The sequence below is a fragment of the Centroberyx gerrardi genome, chromosome 1 (assembly GCF_048128805.1).
Source record: "Centroberyx gerrardi isolate f3 chromosome 1, fCenGer3.hap1.cur.20231027, whole genome shotgun sequence".
Classification (NCBI taxonomy): domain Eukaryota; kingdom Metazoa; phylum Chordata; class Actinopteri; order Beryciformes; family Berycidae; genus Centroberyx; species Centroberyx gerrardi.
The window spans coordinates 12,028,542-12,045,559 of NC_135997.1; the positions used below are offsets into that span (position 1 = coordinate 12,028,542).

General features: G+C 42.3%; 1 protein-coding gene across 7 annotated transcripts in view; it reads left to right on the forward strand.

Annotated features, from left to right (window-relative positions):
- Positions 1-16,685, forward strand: part of lmo7b (LIM domain 7b) — an 82,036-nt gene extending 65,351 nt beyond the window's left edge. For 2 of the 7 annotated variants that reach the window (XM_078289893.1, XM_071919529.2), the window contains 20 exons: positions 3,176-3,235; positions 4,142-4,307; positions 4,462-4,610; positions 5,184-5,346; positions 5,604-6,257; positions 7,819-8,160; positions 8,451-8,565; positions 9,625-9,786; positions 9,944-10,119; positions 10,239-10,302; positions 11,931-11,956; positions 12,099-12,206; positions 12,467-12,556; positions 13,085-13,272; positions 14,205-14,257; positions 14,336-14,507; positions 14,668-14,919; positions 15,033-15,141; positions 15,756-15,858; positions 16,095-16,685. In XM_078289893.1, the coding sequence (XP_078146019.1) occupies positions 3,176-3,235; positions 4,142-4,307; positions 4,462-4,610; positions 5,184-5,346; positions 5,604-6,257; positions 7,819-8,160; positions 8,451-8,565; positions 9,625-9,786; positions 9,944-10,119; positions 10,239-10,302; positions 11,931-11,956; positions 12,099-12,206; positions 12,467-12,556; positions 13,085-13,272; positions 14,205-14,257; positions 14,336-14,507; positions 14,668-14,919; positions 15,033-15,141; positions 15,756-15,858; positions 16,095-16,117 (3,175 nt within the window). In that variant the 3' untranslated portion in view covers positions 16,118-16,685. The remainder of the gene's footprint in view (positions 1-3,175; positions 3,236-4,141; positions 4,308-4,461; positions 4,611-5,183; positions 5,347-5,603; positions 6,258-7,818; positions 8,161-8,450; positions 8,566-9,624; positions 9,787-9,943; positions 10,120-10,238; positions 10,303-11,930; positions 11,957-12,098; positions 12,207-12,466; positions 12,557-13,084; positions 13,273-14,204; positions 14,258-14,335; positions 14,508-14,667; positions 14,920-15,032; positions 15,142-15,755; positions 15,859-16,094) is intronic. The other 5 variants (XM_078289784.1, XM_078289844.1, XM_078289859.1 and 2 more) reach the window with 5 other exon arrangements.
- The last annotated feature ends 333 nt before the right edge of the window (positions 16,686-17,018 follow it).

Here is a 17,018-nt window from a genome sequence, read left to right on the forward strand (position 1 = left end):
AATCAGTTTGTGACCGCTGTGCTTTCTTTCAGTCTGTTTTGAGTTTCTTAATTTCCTTTGCAGTTGATTTTCTCGCAACAAACCCTAGTGAATGCTCTAGCATTCACACACGCACCCATCACACATAATAGACAAGCACCACTCTTGGTCCTCATACGTGTCACCAAGGTTTTAAAAATATATTTCTGTTGATTTTCTGTGCCAATGTTCCTCCAAAATTCCATTGGGACTATCTTCCATTGGGACATTAAAATGACAGAAAATGCACGGCCCTATATTTGTCATGTTTTTTTGACCACTTCTTTGGTAGTATGGAAGACAGCAGCTTGTTTCAAACCAATCTGTACCAACTGTGTGTTTATGTTGTCTGCATGATGAAAAAATCACCTCTGGTCATCAAAATAGGGGCTACAAAGTTTTTTTTTGTGTGGCACACTAGGCCTACTATGAGTAGCAGCCTGACTTTGGCGTGTTATCGATGTCTGCCGTTAATGATTTTCGATTTATTGTTTACAAATAGTTGTCAAGTTGTTGCTTGATTGGTTCTGGTGTTGCTCAGTGAATATCAACTGGTCTCTCCCACTACGAGTCGGCTTTCTCCTGCCAAGAACTGTCTCCAGTTAGTCTCTAGTCACCATAATGACAATGAATGCTGTGCCCCCAAGCAATGGATTGTGATATATACTTCACCCAGACGGGCCTTTATCACTCCCAGGTCAGATAAGTGCTCACCTAACGACAATAACACTGTTCAGCCATTGTTTGTCTGCAGATGACGACAGACAATATTTGATCTAGCAGGCCACTGTCTTGACGAATAGTTCCCTTCTCATCCTGCTAACAAGCACTTCAGCATGGAGTTGGTGTGTAAAAGGCTCTTCCTCTGTGGATGTCAGTGCTGTGCCTCGCTCTACTAACTAATACTCCACCCTGTTTCTATACTGGGCTCTACAAATTTTCAAGCAGTGAATTTGCCCCTGTGCTTTAATCGTCAATTACAATACTGCCTTTTGAATGATTTGGGCCAGACAAGCTTGTGCTACTAGAGGTAACGTGCATAGAGAATCGGTGATACTATCAAAAAGTGATGCCTGTGTGGTGGAACACCATCTGCCCTGAATAAACACACATGGGTATACCACTCTTTGCAGCAGCAATGCAGGTGCCCCATTCTCCCTTCCACCCCACCTCGCCCTATCTCCCCCTGAGCATGCCACTGATGAAGAGCTTTTCCTGCGAGCTCTGTGTGAGGAAGACTCTGAAGATGATTACACTGAGGCGGACCCTGTCCTAGATGACTTGTATGCCCGGAGAGTGCAGCAGACCCTTCACCAGACATCCACCAACCCCAACTATGACCGCTTCTTGCCCCGATACTGGACGCCTGAGGAGGAGATCCGTGTCCGCAGGATCTACCTTGGCTCCCAGAGGAGACCCTGGTACCGTAAAATGCAAGGCTTAAGGTCTGTTGACTGTTAATATCAGTAGTCTGCTATGCAAGGCGGTGCTAAGAATGGAAGTGTGAAAGCAGATCTACTTCACCTAATACAAGGCAAGGCTGAAACTGCAGTATAGTACTCACTCTGTATGCTTAATGTTTGCGTTTCTGCACACTTGTATATGCATTGCTTGAGGACAGCGAGTATTCTTGGTAACTTTAGTTGTCCAAGGTAGCAAAACACAGATTCCAGTCTGTGAACCCAGCCATGTACTGACTTATTTACTTTGATGCAATGTAACACTAAAGCCCGCACATTAATGCATTACCGCTGCTACCTCAGGATTTGTGCTGGAACTGACAAGTGTGGAACTACAATAATCTGCTATATATAACATGATGGCATCTGGTTCCATGTCTTTTATTGGTTTGTATTCTTCGCTATGGCTTTAGATATTCGCTTACTGATCAGCTTAACCGCCCCAGCAAGCTAGGATTAGAGAGACAACATAATCATTGAGTATACCAAAATTGCAACTAAATATCATAGCTTTGCATGAGTTGTTATAGTGCTCAAATTTCCTCTTCTTGTAATTGGACAACTCGTTTTTTATTTATTTCATTCACTTTTTCTTCCTTTCTTGTTTTCCTTTGACCGTAGCCATAAAGCTTTAGGTTCTTCTGAGGATGGGTTTGATTTTGACATCATTTCCTGGCTCGTCACATCTGCTGCTGCACGAAACATCTCTCCTACATCTCAAGAACCTCAAAACCACCTCTAAGAATCCCTCTCTGACCCCGGACATGCACTCCATTCCCCACTACCCAAACCTAACACACACACACATGCACACACATGCACAGTACACACATACTGCCTATAAGCTCTTGGGCGCCACGCTTCTCCACCCTTAACACTGACTCCTTCCCCACACCCTTCCTCCTCCCTTATCCACTGTTGGTGTTGCAAAGAACACCAGTTCTTTTTTTATTTGCAAGTCTATCTCATGCATCAGCAAACTCCATAACTTTGGTTAAGATATGCAAATGTTGCCTGTGTTTATGAAATGAGTTTTTATGAAATGATCAGGGAAGTGAAATTTGCCTTTGGATTTCTGTTTATTCAACTTTATCAGAAAGGGTTTTTTTCTTAAGTACTGCATGTTGTATTATCTGGCATTTACTCAGGCACCTTTTTATAGAGTACAGATGATGTGATGGCAGTGTCTTGCTGAGTCATGAGTCATCGTTTTATATGATGGTCAAACAAATGACTCATGCGGTGTGTCATATCTTGATGGCCATAACAGAGTCACGCTATTTATAATGCCTCTTTTGGCACTAGTGTTTTGCAGTGTGCGTATGTTTTGTAATGTGAGTATGTGTTTTTATGTAGAAAACAAACTATGTAATAGTGGGTCAATAAAGTGACTAAAGTATTGTACAATATGTGGCTTTTCTGCATTAAATACATTCAGATTTTTTTTTCTTGCTAAAATCTTCTGAGTTTATTACATCCATTGTCTATAGTAGGTTTTATAGGGAAATTACAGTAGAGCTATTTTATATAATGCCTGCTCCTCTAGATAATACAGTTTTAGTGTAGCCCCCTTTTTTTATGCCTGAGCTTCATTACTTATTACTATGCTGTGAGTTATTCTGGTCAAAACCAGTGCCTTATGTTTAGATGAATTATGGCCTTCATCAGTCCTCGTGTCTGTTTCTTTGGTTCTGTAGAGCATGTCAAATCCAGGTCAGACCTGGGAGACCACCTCAGGTCAACCCTGGCTGGATTTGGTAAGTCCTTGAGCAAAATCCAGGTTTTTTGTTTTTTTTTATATATTCCTCACAATTCTATCTTGACTTCCTTCTCATATACATTGGAGGAGAAGGAAATAACTTCCTATCCTCATACAGCAGTGAGAAGGAGTTGAGCATAGGTTGTACAAGGAATTAGAGAAATGTGTCTGAGACCGCTCTCTGACCATAACTGCTTCGTTTTGCTTCGTCTTCGTGTGCTTTTCTTATTGTGTTTAGCTTATCTGCATCGAAATTAAGCTGCGTACACCCCTTGCCTGAGGATACTTGGTATACCTCCTACTTTTAATGCTCTGGGCTGAGACTTGGCAGTTGCAATATGACAAACCACAGCATTGTTTGTAATCAGTCATGGTTCCTTCCCTCAAATGATGTCAAGAGTTCAGATGTACCATCTAGCTGCTAAATGCTGCTGTGAGTTATTTGAATGTCGAGTCTGACATTCTCTGTTGCCCGCAGCAATATTACTTGTCATGGCTGTTGTGTTATCCAGACGACAACACCCACTGCCATTCGTACTGCTTGGGCACGTCACCTGCTGCTGCTCTCACATGGTCAAGGATTCTGTTGCTTAGATGTAGAATGTGCTGTGTTGCAGCTATCATACTGTGGCCTACGATACGTTTGGCAAGGCTGCCATGCATGTTGTGTTTGAAAGCTGGCATAGAGCACATGCAGTGCAATGCAAAATGGCGTGTGTGTGCACGCTGTTTTGAGATGCTTCAGTTAATTCATCATGCTTTACTTGTTCTGCTACTGGATGCTCAGAAGGTTGACGCTCGCATGGCATATAAATATGTGCACCATGTTTTAAACACATTTTTTTGCTCACTTTATCCTCTGTTTATAACATTTGATCTCCTGCCTTTTGCCTGTCTGAACCAGGAGCAAATCCTTGAGTGACATCCCGATGGTATACCCTGTGTATAAAGTTTATGAGAGGAATACCTTTGATGCGGGCCAGGACATCGGCAGGGCGAGGCAGTGGAGACAGGGACACCCACAGAAGAGCAGCACCAGTCCCAAGGACGGCGAAGCTAAGTGGCATGACGTAAGTCAAAACGACTTAAGTCATCAGAACATATGGTTGCTTTCACAGAGTATACCTGTTGAAGCTAAATTTCTCGATGCCATTTTGAGCCTTGAAGTATTGACAATGATGTGACAATGCATTATATAATTGTATTTGTATACATTTGTGTCAGGATTTGACGAAGTGGAAGAGTCGTCGCAGGAGCACCAACTCTGACCTCCGTAGGAAGTTGCAAGACCGTGAGCATGTCATTAATCAGATGACCAATGGGGCTGTGACTAACTTCGGGGAGAATGGAGCGCAGGGCGGGTTGTCAAAGAGGTAGGATCATACTCTATGTGATCTAAGACCTAAAGTGAACACTCACAAACCCTTTAGCTAGCAAGTGTTTAATTGAAGTGTGTGGTAGGGCTGAAAGATATTGACAAAAAATCTAATTGCGATAATTTGACAGAATATTGCGATTGCGATTTAAACTGCTATTCATATCATTGCAAGTTTTTCTTGTCATACATTTTTTAGAACTTTGAAATTGTTTAAAGAAAAGTGATTTTATTAAAGTGTGCAGGGTTTACTGAGTTTGATTATGATAAAAGGTTTTCACCAGTATTGTACCTAGAGCACTAAAGCACTTTTTTCAGAAATCTATTTTAAGCAATTAATTGCAGCCTCTCCAATTTGTAAATTGCATAAGTTCATATTGCGATTCTCAAAATTTCAGCTCTAGTGTGTAGGTGTGTATGAAAGACTGCTGACCTAAGTTAATACCTGTTGATTGATGTGGTAAACTGAGGTAATGTGTAATGTGACACACCCTCCCCCTCCCATCTTTCTCTATGCCCCCTCCTTTCTCCATTACATCTGCTCCTGTTCCCTTACGTGCCAACTCCCCAGAGACCAGCAGTCACCAAGCAGCCATAACCCTGCCCCCTCTTCTTCCTCCACCACTGCTGCGTCGAAAGCACCTAGCTCTGATCTCCGACCCCACACCCGAGCTCTCCTGGCCCGCAGCTACGCCACTGAGGCCCCCTTCAGCCCCACGGCTCCATACACTCAGGTAAGATTACACAGTTCTGTTCTGCTTTGCTTTTTGACCGCGCTGACCTTGATGAGTGTCTTTGGCAGTGTTTACCTCAGTATAATTGCTGTTAATGTGGTGAAAACGCCTATATGAATGAGAACAGAAAAGCTATTCTTGAAATACAGGTGTTTTGTACAAATGTTGTTTTATTCAAGCTGCTACAAGGCAGAGTTTGTACCTTTTTGAACTCTAACAGTGCTTACTCTAGCCAATGTCAATTAATTTATACTCAGGGATCCATCGGAGCCATGCCTGCCTCTGATCCCACCAGCTTGGGAGAGGAGATCTACTCTGCCTCCTTGGCCTCAGATGGAGCAGGAGTCACCACACCTTCTCTGGACTATCCTTTCAGCTCTCAGACCCAAGTCAAGGCCCAGGGCAGCCAAGCTCCTCTCCAGCCCATATCTGAATTGGGCCAGCCTGGAAATGTTATTACACACCAAATCTCCTCTCCAGTCACAACTGCACTGCCAAGCGAAGCCGATGGTTCCGTAGCAGCTGTCATAAATGGCCCCATGTCGGCTATGGTTACTGATTTGACTCACAAGGAACTCTCATTCTGCATGGATCCTAAAGTTCCCACCGTTCATCCCGGTGCTGGTAACCAGCCAACAGTGTATGCTCTGAAAGACTTGTCCCACCAGAGCCATAAGTCCGAAGAAGAGGCCCAGCAGACATCTAGGCGACAAGCTGTGCAGCACGGCACAGACCAGCAGGCTCAAAGCTTCCAGAGGTACATGACCAGAACCGGGTCGTGGTCCGGCTCAGCCAGCCTTCCCCGGGGTTACCGGAGGTCCGAGGGCTCGTCTCGTCTCTCTGCTGCCATCACAGCCAGACCCTTTGGGACCAAGCCGTCCAGAGTGTCCTCGCTGCCCAGGCTGTGCAATGTGAGTTCACACAACCACAGCCACTGTACACCCAACATGCACACACCTTCTGTTCACCTGAAATACACCAGTTGGGTCTCAACTAGGGATGGGACAATAACCGGTATTACTATATATCGTGGTAAAACCGTTATCGTGACCGTGACCACCACATTAACCAGCAACTTGTTGGGAGGCTGAATAACAAATGCAAAAAGTCATTTTACATAAATATTTTACATATGTTCTACAGTCTTACATTAAAACGTGTTTAAAAAAGAGAAATGTCTTGCTATTGACATAATAAATTAGTTTTTAAGTAACTGAAGCATATATTACAGGACTGATTTTAAGGTTTTAATATTATCGTATATCGAGATAATTTTGGCCAAGATAATCGTACTATGAAATCTTTATATCGGCACAGGCCTAATCTCAACACACTTAAATTCACAATGAAAAGAAATTAAATGAAAAGTGACCATGATATAATAATTTTCATCATAATATACACCTATTTAAAAACACTCAAAAAATTACAAAATTATTATTATATCAAAATCCCATGCATAAAATTGTAACCAATAATACATGACAGATTTTTTAACAATCCTCCCCTCTCCGCTCCTCCCATCAAATACAACTGTCTCAAAACAATGTCCCAGGAGGTTATAGTGGTGGAGATGGGTGGCAGAATAGGGATAAGAAACCGTAGAGATGAGTCATTGCTTGAAAATAGAAATGAAAAGGTCTGAAAAAGTAGCCCAAAGATAACCACACAAATGCACAAATGAACAAAAAGCACAAAAAGCTCAAAGCACTTGTGCGGAAGAACTTTGAGCTTGAAACTTGGTCCACAGGTGCATGTACTGTATACTGTAATCCATTTTTGTGTTCATCCCTTGCTCACTAATGCACTTTTGTTAATTTGTGCACTTACGTGATGCATTAAAAAACATATTTTTTGCTTTCAAGGTACTATCTGTTTATTTTTTGAAAATGGATTCCCCAGTGTAGCAAAGTTCTTAAGTACAGGAGTTTTAAAGTGGAAGAAGTTGCCACCAGCTGATCTTGTTTGAGACACTTAAAGGTTTGGCCTTGCTGAAGTGTAGGACACGGGGAGGTGTGTAGGGACTTATAAGTCAGCCAAATAGGCTGAGGCTAGTTAATGTAATACCTTGGAATAGGACATAGTGGAGAGCATTTCCCCTGTGTGTGTGTGTGTGTGTGTGTGTGTGTGTGTGTGTGTGTGTGTGTGTGAATGATATGCGAGAGATCTTGTGTTACCTTTGTTTTCCCGGATCGCCTTTCCTATTAATAATGGAAATGCTGCTGCACCATTGTGACTAGTGTCAACTCACTACAAGCTCCATAATTTTCACTCTCACCTACTTCTGTTGGCTACGCTAATTCAGTTCCAATGTTTAAGGCTTTATTTTGAAGGCATCGGAGCTTAATTACATTTGAATGCTTCAGTGGAAAGGGTGCAATTTGAAGTACTTGTATACCTGAATCCGTCTGCATCAAAGGTCATTCTCGCGTGTTGTCCTTTTAAGCACACTTTGTTTTTGTTAATCTATAGGTCAATGACAACAACGGCCTTCTGCTGAATAGTGAGACAGATGGATCCCTGCAACCTGCCAGACCAACCCTCATCAGACAGGTTGCGACCTCCCAGATAAGGGGTCAACACCAGGCTTCAGTCAGACAGGACAGTGGTAACCAGGAAGCAAAGCAGAATGGTGAAGAACAGCGGGAGGAAGGGAAATGCGCTAGTTCTTTCAGCCTGACCTGCCAGACCAATGGCTATCACTATCAACCCCACACCCAAACCCAGCTTCTACCCCAACCCTACTCCAGCCTACAATCCCAACACAGCAAAAGCCAGTCCGTGCCATCTAATCTAGTCATTGCCCCCCCAAAGGTATGTAGTTTGTTGTCATCCTCTCCAGTGGGTTTGATATTTGTAATTTATGTGTATATGTCTGTGTATCCTTAAACCATTTTGAACCTTTGTAATGTTAGAAATCTTAGAATTTAATATAGTGGAGCAAAAGATAACATTTTAATGTGTGCACATTTATCCCTTGGTATACTTTTGTAGCATTCCACCACAGTCTCTGGTTTCCACCAGGAAGCACGAGACATTGGATCACATGGTATCACCTTTACCTGTGGTGTGTGTGTGTGTGTGTGTGTGTGTGTATTTCTCAGGTGCAACACAGTGACATGAGAGTGAGTCTTAGTCTTAAACCTAACAGTAGACCAGACTTTGGCTTCCAGACTCATTGGGACTCCACTGGAGCAAGAGTCAAATCCGTTCAATTAGGTAAGACTTGACTATATTTAATTCTAGCTTGCTGAAATGTTGACACATTTGCATTACATTTTTGGTTTATTGACATAGAATAGCACAGTTTAGATTTCTTTTGTCAGGTCTTTGCTTGAAACCTTGCACCCTGAGACAGGGCCTTGTTAGTGATGGGGATGGTAGTGTTAGTTGCCCTCATATTAATATAAAGATACTTTATTGTCCTCCAAGAGGAGATTTGTTCTCATGGCCTGTATTTGGAACAGTTAAGTTTCAAGTTTTTATTGTCACATCACATTTACAGCGAGTATAAAAGCGAGTGAAATTATTGTGTGCAGACTCCTGTACACTGCCGTATAAGTAATAGAAATAATATAGAATAGAAAAATATGAAATAGTAAATTAATTAAGTTAAAGAACAGTAATGCAAGACATTGACATTTCATATAGACACTAGAGATGTACAAAAACAATTATATCAAAAGTAGTCCAGGATGTTACTGAAGCAGTTTGTTGAGGGCTCTGATGGCACACAGGTCCTGCCGAAACAAGCTTTTCTTGTGTTTTTTAAGATCAAGCATCTGTATCTGCAGCCATATGTGAGAACGGGATGAAACGTGTTGAAAGCTTTGACTACTTTCCTTATACACTGACAGAATATCATAGGCCTGTTGTTTATGCAAATTAAGGAAGGAAGATGTCAAAGTGTCTTGAGAACAGATTATAATATAGACCTACATGAACAGGGAAATGCTCATTGTGAAATTCTCAATAAAATGTGCTTACAGCATATGTATCTATTTATGTATGTAAAACAAATCATTTGGCCAGTGGTGTAAAGACAATCATGAATATTTAAAGAGCGATGTGAGAGGTGTGACCTACTCACACTGCCAGGCAGTTTTGACTTACTGACCTAGTTCTCTACTTGTGACCCGCAACCTAGTCCTCAACTCTGCAGCTTAGTCCTCAATCTGTGTCAAACAACCCATTCCTCAAGTTCGGACCTTTTATCTTTTGCTGTCCTTACCCTTAACTCTTCCTTCCTTGTCTTGGTGCCTGTCTCTCCGCTCTCAGGCAGTCCAGCGGAGCTTTGTCAGCTGTGTGTGGATGATGAGATTGTGGCTGTTGACGGAATTGCAGTGACACACATGAGCTACGACCAGTGGAAGAATACCATGACATCCGCACTGCAAAATGGAAGCCTTACCATGGACGTTCGACGCTATGGTAACAAGGGTAAGACAATGAGCCAGGGCCAATAATGAGAGCTTTTTGTCTCTCACCACCTCCTGAAGTTATGCACTCTTACATTTGGTCACAAATGGTAAACTCCTGTAGCAGCAGAGGTGTCAGTTTGCCATGTGGCCTTATTTCTGACGGTTGTTGCCACTAGACTGGAGCAGCAGTGGTGGGAGTCATCACAACCTGCCATGTCAGAGCAGGAAGACCCTCAATCTGACTGCTGCAGCACCCATGCTGATAGGTTGTCCTGATCACCATGCCAACAATGCTGTCTCTGCAGAAATCACAGCCATGATGCCGTCCAAATTCAACGGGCAGGCAGTCAACGTGAGCAACAAGATGTTTTACTCAATTTCATTCATAATAGATGTAATTAAAAGCCCTGCTTCTGCAAGTTAAGAAGTGCTGCTGATCAGATGAAACTTTGTGTTCTTTCACATTCCCAGGGTCTGGACTGTAAAGGCATGAATGGAGATTTTGCTGACAACTCCAGGATTTCCAGGAGTAAAGGTAATAGCAGGCACAACTCTGATACAGCATTACTGTAGATTAAAATATTAAAAGTGTAACAACTCTTTTTCTGCAGTATACCCTACTTCTCTCGATGCTCATCTTACAGTTCTGTCCTCTTTATGTAGATTATAAACAGTTTATCAAGAAAAATCAGAAAAGGAGAGCAGAGTTTTTTAAACGGAAAGGTAAACTCCAGGTTGAACTTCGGGCTCCTTGCAGAAGCGGTGGCTTTCGGTGGCTGGTGCTTGGCTTGTTGGTAATTGTAAAGCTCAAAAGGGAATAGTGGAAGGGCATCAGTAGGGAAGATGCAAAAGTGATAAGTTGCTGGTGAAAAAGAGCGGAGATAAAAAGTACTGCGGTTATCATGACACCAAAACTTTGACTTTGGCACCAATAACATCAGTCATCATCAACATGCACCATCAACATCAGTGCAGCCTAAATATAACACAAAGTAACACTTAAAATTGTTATAAAGGCAATAATTCTACAAATAAACTTTGTTTTAGATTTTTCTCCATCAAAAAGCCATTGATTGGTATTTTTTGTTGCCCTTCTTCTTTGTGCAACACTGTGTGCACAGCTGTACCCAACAGCCATAAATCTAAATGCTAATGATAGCTGTAATGTAATGCACTGTGCAACAGATGCTCCCAGTCATATAGGATGGTTTGTGTGTTAATGGATAGTAATTTTGGATTAGTTATTGTTCATGATTATTGCGTTCTGTATGTTCTAAAACATTTCTCTTCAGGATCTGCAGGGTTCAGCTCATGGGTCTACCTGTGTGGTAAATGTTTACATTGTGTGTGCATGCATACACACTCAAGTGGTGTTGTGTTGTACTTTTGAGCAACATGCTACATTCTCGAGTCTAGAGCTGCTGCTTGTTTTGGGGCATCATCATCAGCAACTGAACAAAGCAGACTTGTGTTTTTAGAACAGCATGTGAATGCCTTTTCTTTCCCTAATAAGGCATGCTCAGCTCGTACGAGCTTGCTCTCCACACAACTGTGTGTCTTTCAGTGTTTGCTGTGCAGTGTCCTTTGCTGTGCGCTGGGGATACATTAGCGGATTACCGGGCCGATTTACACAGACTTGCCCCTCCTGACAATCAGAGGGGAAACCTGATCAATAAAATAATATTATTATATTATTAAAAAATATAATTATAAACATTATTATAAACATTAATGTTTATAATGCATACATATTTAAGGTCCTTGAGTGTACAGTCCATGTTAACAGCCTCTCTCAAGTCACGGCTTTACCCAAATCCTGTTTTTTGTATTTTTTTTTTTTTTCTTCAGTGCATTTTAATGCATGTTTGATTGTGAGTTCCTGTGAGATTAGCAAGTAATAAATTCTGATGTAAGTGACAGCTTGGCAGGATAAGCAAGTTAAATCATTAAGTGTGTAATATCCCTTAATAACCCTTACATAATCACATAATGTGAGCATATTTATGACTGAGAGACAAAAAAAATTGATTCTAAGTCTTCTAGTGTGTCCCCAGCCTTAGTGTGGTATAAAATCTATGTGAGATTATAGACCACTTGATAATCGTTAGGAGATACAGTGTTCTCTTCACTGACATTTTTTTTTTTTTTTTTTTTTTCATCCAGGAGGTTCAGAATCTGCAATATCTGATGTAAGTAACGCTGAACACTACCAGTGGATCAGAGGGTGTTTGTGTACATGTGCATGCGCAAGTGTACTTGCATGTGTGTGTGGTAAAAGTGATAGCGTATTGCATTGTGATCATGTTTGAGCCTATGCTTGTGCATCACCAGCTCCAGGTGCCGTCCCTCAGCCCCTCCTCATCCAGCTGGTCTTGGGACCATGAAGATGAGCGCAGGCGCCAGGAGAAGTGGCAGGAGGAACAGGAGCGCCTCCTACAGGTCAAGACATTTCCCAGCACAGGACAGCACTAGGAAGGAAAATACTCTGTGTTATCCTGGAGAGGGCAGTGTCACAATCTTGTCTCGTGTCGTGAATTTAAACTTTCAAGTTCATGCGGGGTAATAGAAAATAGCACACCTAAGAAAACTATGGATTTGAATGCAGGTGGTAATGATAACCCATGGCTTATTTCTTCATTTGTGATCACCTTATTGCAGGAGATTAGACTAGTTTGAACTCTGTATGTGTGTTTTTTCAGGAGCAATACCAGCGGGATCAGGAGAGGCTGGAGGCAGAGTGGCGGAGGGCACAACAAGATGCAATGGGGGAGGAGCACAGAAAGCCAGAGGTAAGGTTGTGCTGTTTGTGCAGTCTAATCCAAGCCGCAGCCACAGTTTTAAATGAATCATAACTGATTCTATCCAAGGCACCATACTTTATGAATATCATATTTATTTCCCTGTATAAGGTCACAATGGAAAACATAACAGTACCACAGTACATATGCATTAAGCTTGGGTCCATTGTCTGAGAAAATCTTGTCCCAGGAACCTGCTATTATCTTTTTTATTTACAACAAAATTGAAAATCTTTACTGTACAGTACCTTGGGAAGCATGCTAATAGATTTGCTGACTTTGAAATTGACACTAGGATTGTTAACGGACATAAACATACATATACCTGTATTTCATAACAGCCTGGCAATAATCCCGCTATAAAGAATGGCATTATGTCAGAGTGTGGTTAATTCAAAAAAGGGACGCATTGTTTGCTACCACAGTAAGCTAGCTAACTTAGCTGGAGTAGCCTAGCAAGGAGACCAAGGAGCTCTACAGTGTTTCTACAGAAGATGTAATTATTTCATCTATTTGAAGCAGACCACCTATGAGATAACCAATGGTGTTGTGAGACCTGCCAGTACCCAGCTCCCTGTGAATGGAATGACAAACAAAAGCAAAGAAAATGAGCGGAGCACCCACAGAGAAGAGCTGAAACAGGCAGGGTCAGCACCCCAGAGGAGTGAGCAGGGAGTGCAGAATGACAAGATTACAAAACAAGACTGGTAAATAAACCTTTACTCCACTTTGTTTTGATGTCACTAACATTGTACAAGTGCTTCTGTCCTTGTTGAGCACAACCATGATTCATGCAGTACACACAACCACGCTTAATATTGCGTGTATGATTTGGGAAACTTCTCAACCAATTTCGTGACATTCCTTGCCCTCGTTTTTTTTTTTTTCAAACTTGGCATGGTGTGGTTGGTCTTTCCTACACTGCTGTTGCTGATTCTGCTGCTCTTGCTGCTCCTTTTGCTGCGTCTTACTGCTGCATAATGCTGTGCCTCAGGGCTGAAGGCTCCTGTGGCTTTGCCCAACTGTCTCCTGCACACAGGTCAGTACAAGCTTAGCTCAGTTTCCTCTTCTTTTCAAACACTTGGTATGACTTGGGCCTAGTTAGTTCTTTATATCGAGCTTTGGGTATAGAGTTCCCAGCACATGTCAGTTTGGTTAGTTCTTCGACAGTGTGTGCAAAACTAGAGAGTATATTCAAACGTGGTTTTTATGACAACCGGTCAAGTTTGACGGCTGGTTTTGTTAATGCCCACTGGCCTGCACAAGGGGGCATTAACTAAAAAGCTTTTATAATGCCTTGACCTCTTGTGATGGCCATACCCCACCCTGAGACCAGTATGACAATGAAACTGATCTGGTGCAGACCTCAAAGTTTCCACAAAAAATGCTGATCACAGATGTCAGGCTTATATTAGAAAGCTTAAATTCGCAGTCTGTAGGAAACTGCCCTGTTCTGCACTACACTGATGGAAATTACACCCTATAGGTCTTATCTTACTTGTGTCACTCATCTCATAGCTGATTGCCTGTGTTATAGTTACTTGTAAATATGCTCTTCTGATGCAGTAAATAGCCCCTGGCTCTGAATTTTTTTCTTGTAGAATAATGTGGACTGTCCTTGACTGTGTCTTTCTCGCAGGGCAAAGTCCAAGTCTACTCCAGCACTAGCTGGCCTCCACAAACAGACAAGAGGTTAGTCCATACCATACCATGCTGTTCTTCTCTGTTTTGGTGTTGTGCTCGGCTGACCCCATCGTTTGATTGGTCCAGGTGATCAGAGGAAAAGAAAAGGGCAGTGTGTGTCTAAGGTAGAGCGAGAAAGGCAGCAGATTTTGGAGGAGATGAAGAAGAGAACTCCGCTTCTGACTGACAACAGCTGGATACGCCAGCGCAGCGCCAGCATGTACAAAGAACCAGTCTATATTGGAGTTCCCCTGAAGAGGTGGGTCCTTCTTTGTACCTGGTCCAAACAGAAATCTAAGTTGGACAGCCTTGTATCTTGGCCAGCTGTTTGTTTCACCATCTTTGCTTATGACCTAGTTATCATTCTCTTGAAAGGAACTGCTACCACTGTTCTCTGAACTGTGGCCTCTCCTCTTCAGGTGTGAGTCTCTGGACAACCTCCAGTCTCCTTTGCGTCAGTCTCCAGGCTTGACCACCGCAGCTAGTTACGCTCGTCCACAGTCAGCTGCTGCTGGTTACTCTCTCCCAAGTAGGAGCTCCTCCCCCCGCTACAGCATGGGGGCAGGGTTGTCCCAGACACAAGCATCTTGGTCCATGGACTCCTCCAGTCATTTCATCCCTGGAGATGAGTCAACTGGCCAATCCCTGCCTGGGTCTCAGCAACTTGGCAGGTACTGTATGTTAATCAGTTAGGGCTTACATTTCTTTCTTCTGGGATGTTACTTCCTATATTTGTGTGTGAGTTTTTATTTGGCCTTACACTATCACACATGTGCTGCCCCAGGTTGGTCAGTGGCAGGAGGACTTGCTGTGTGTGTGAGCGTGTCCTGGGTAGGGGGGCAGCCATGGTCATTGAGGCCCTTGGCCTCTGCTTCCACCTTGCCTGTTTCCAGGTGAGAGGTTATGGCTGGGTTAGTCTGGTCAGCTGGAGTCTCTTCAGCAGCCATAGTCCTATTTAATATCTAACCTTACCAAGCTTAATAAGCACATGCACGCCAGCAAGAGCATTTCTGTTGACACCTCTCTTCACTTCTGCCTCTCCTAACCAGTCTGTGTAAGGAGTCTAGCCTGGTAGTTATGTCTGGTGTGGTAGTCTTGTATGCCGTCTTTCTCCCTGTCTCAATGCTTTCTTTATAGGGCTGGTGTGGTGGAGGAAGCCAACGCACTTTTACTTTGCTTTCAGATGCTCACTGTGAATATCTCACTTGCAGAGGAACTCCAGATTTAGTTGACCTGGGATCATTATCATGTAGATGTAAAAGTAGATGTAGTTGTATTTGTGTCTCTAACTCGTATACAGAGCAGGAGGTTGTAAAATAAATACCACTCATAGAATTGGTATGCCTCTATATGCAAAAACACTTTTTCACTAAAAACACTATTCTCTGCTTGGCTGAGGTGAAGGATCTGGTGAACTGATTTGGACTCAATGCCTCATGTTCTGGGTCAGTTGAACTTCTCTTACATAGTCTCCGATCCTCTTCTCACTTCTTCCTCCCCCTCCCAGTGCGTGGACTGCTGCCGACGTCTCGGAGGAACAGGGACAGGAGTCCAGGTTCGGATCCGAAACAGGAAGCCCTACTGTGAGCCCTGCTATTTCCAACTCAAGTGTGAGTATTGGTCTGTATGACAGAATGACCTCAGTGACATATCGCACCTCACCATCTCTGTGCCACACGTTACGATCCTATGCAGTTCGCTCATTTTCCTTTTCTTTCTTCCTCACACTCAGTGCAAGCTCTCAGCTCCATTAAGACATTTCCTGCACCAACATCTTTGTTATTTTGTCTGCATGTTAAGTACAGATTATATTCTCATTATTAATCATCTTCATTAACATTTTTAGCCATCTCTGCCCCCTCCATGTGACCAGGATGGAGTTCTTCAGATTGTGGAATAAGCAGCCGCCTCAAGTGAATGAAAATGTAGTGATCACACATCTTCCACACAGCCAGGCCAACTAACCTCTGGTAAAACTCTACGATGTGATGTACTATCTTGGCAATGTCCGTGTGGATCCATGAGCGATGCAGATTCTCAATGGCTGTTTTTTTTTAATCAGATTTGGTACTTAGTTTGTCTGTCCTTTTCTGCTCATTTATATCCAAGAAAATTCACTGAAATTTAATATATGAAATAAAATGATGTTAATTATTAGTGTTTGTTAAATGCTTTTTATTTAGATGTTAGTGTTGCCATTAATTTCAATTATATTCTTGTCATCACTGATCGTCCAAGATTGTTTTTTGCTTAGAGTTATCAGTCATTTTTTGAGATCCCAGTAATGCCACCTATATAGGGAATACTGTATATGGAGGCACATATAGACTTGTACTGAAGCACTTCTTTCTACTGCAAACTCACCAAGTGCACTTTAGGGTAAATCAGTGGTACATATATTTCTTGATTCATTTCATTCATGATAATGAGAGGCATCTTAACTGAAATGTTGTTTGCAAATAAAATATACTGAACTTGAATATCTGGAAGGTCTGTTTTATATTTTTATACCACATGGTGGCATTGTTGACCTCAAAGTGAAACAGCAATTTCAGTGTCATGGGTAGAAATGTCATGATTTGAGCTCGTTTGTTTTAAACAGAGCTCAAAACGTTTGAACAGTGACACATTTTTGATGTATTAAGTCTGTACTGCACAGTACTGTTTCTTTTTTGATATCTCATGATACAGTGACAATGAGGTTAAAGTGCAGGGAATCAGCATTAGGGTGTTTTCAGAGAGGTGGTTTGTACTAATGTACAACTAGCTG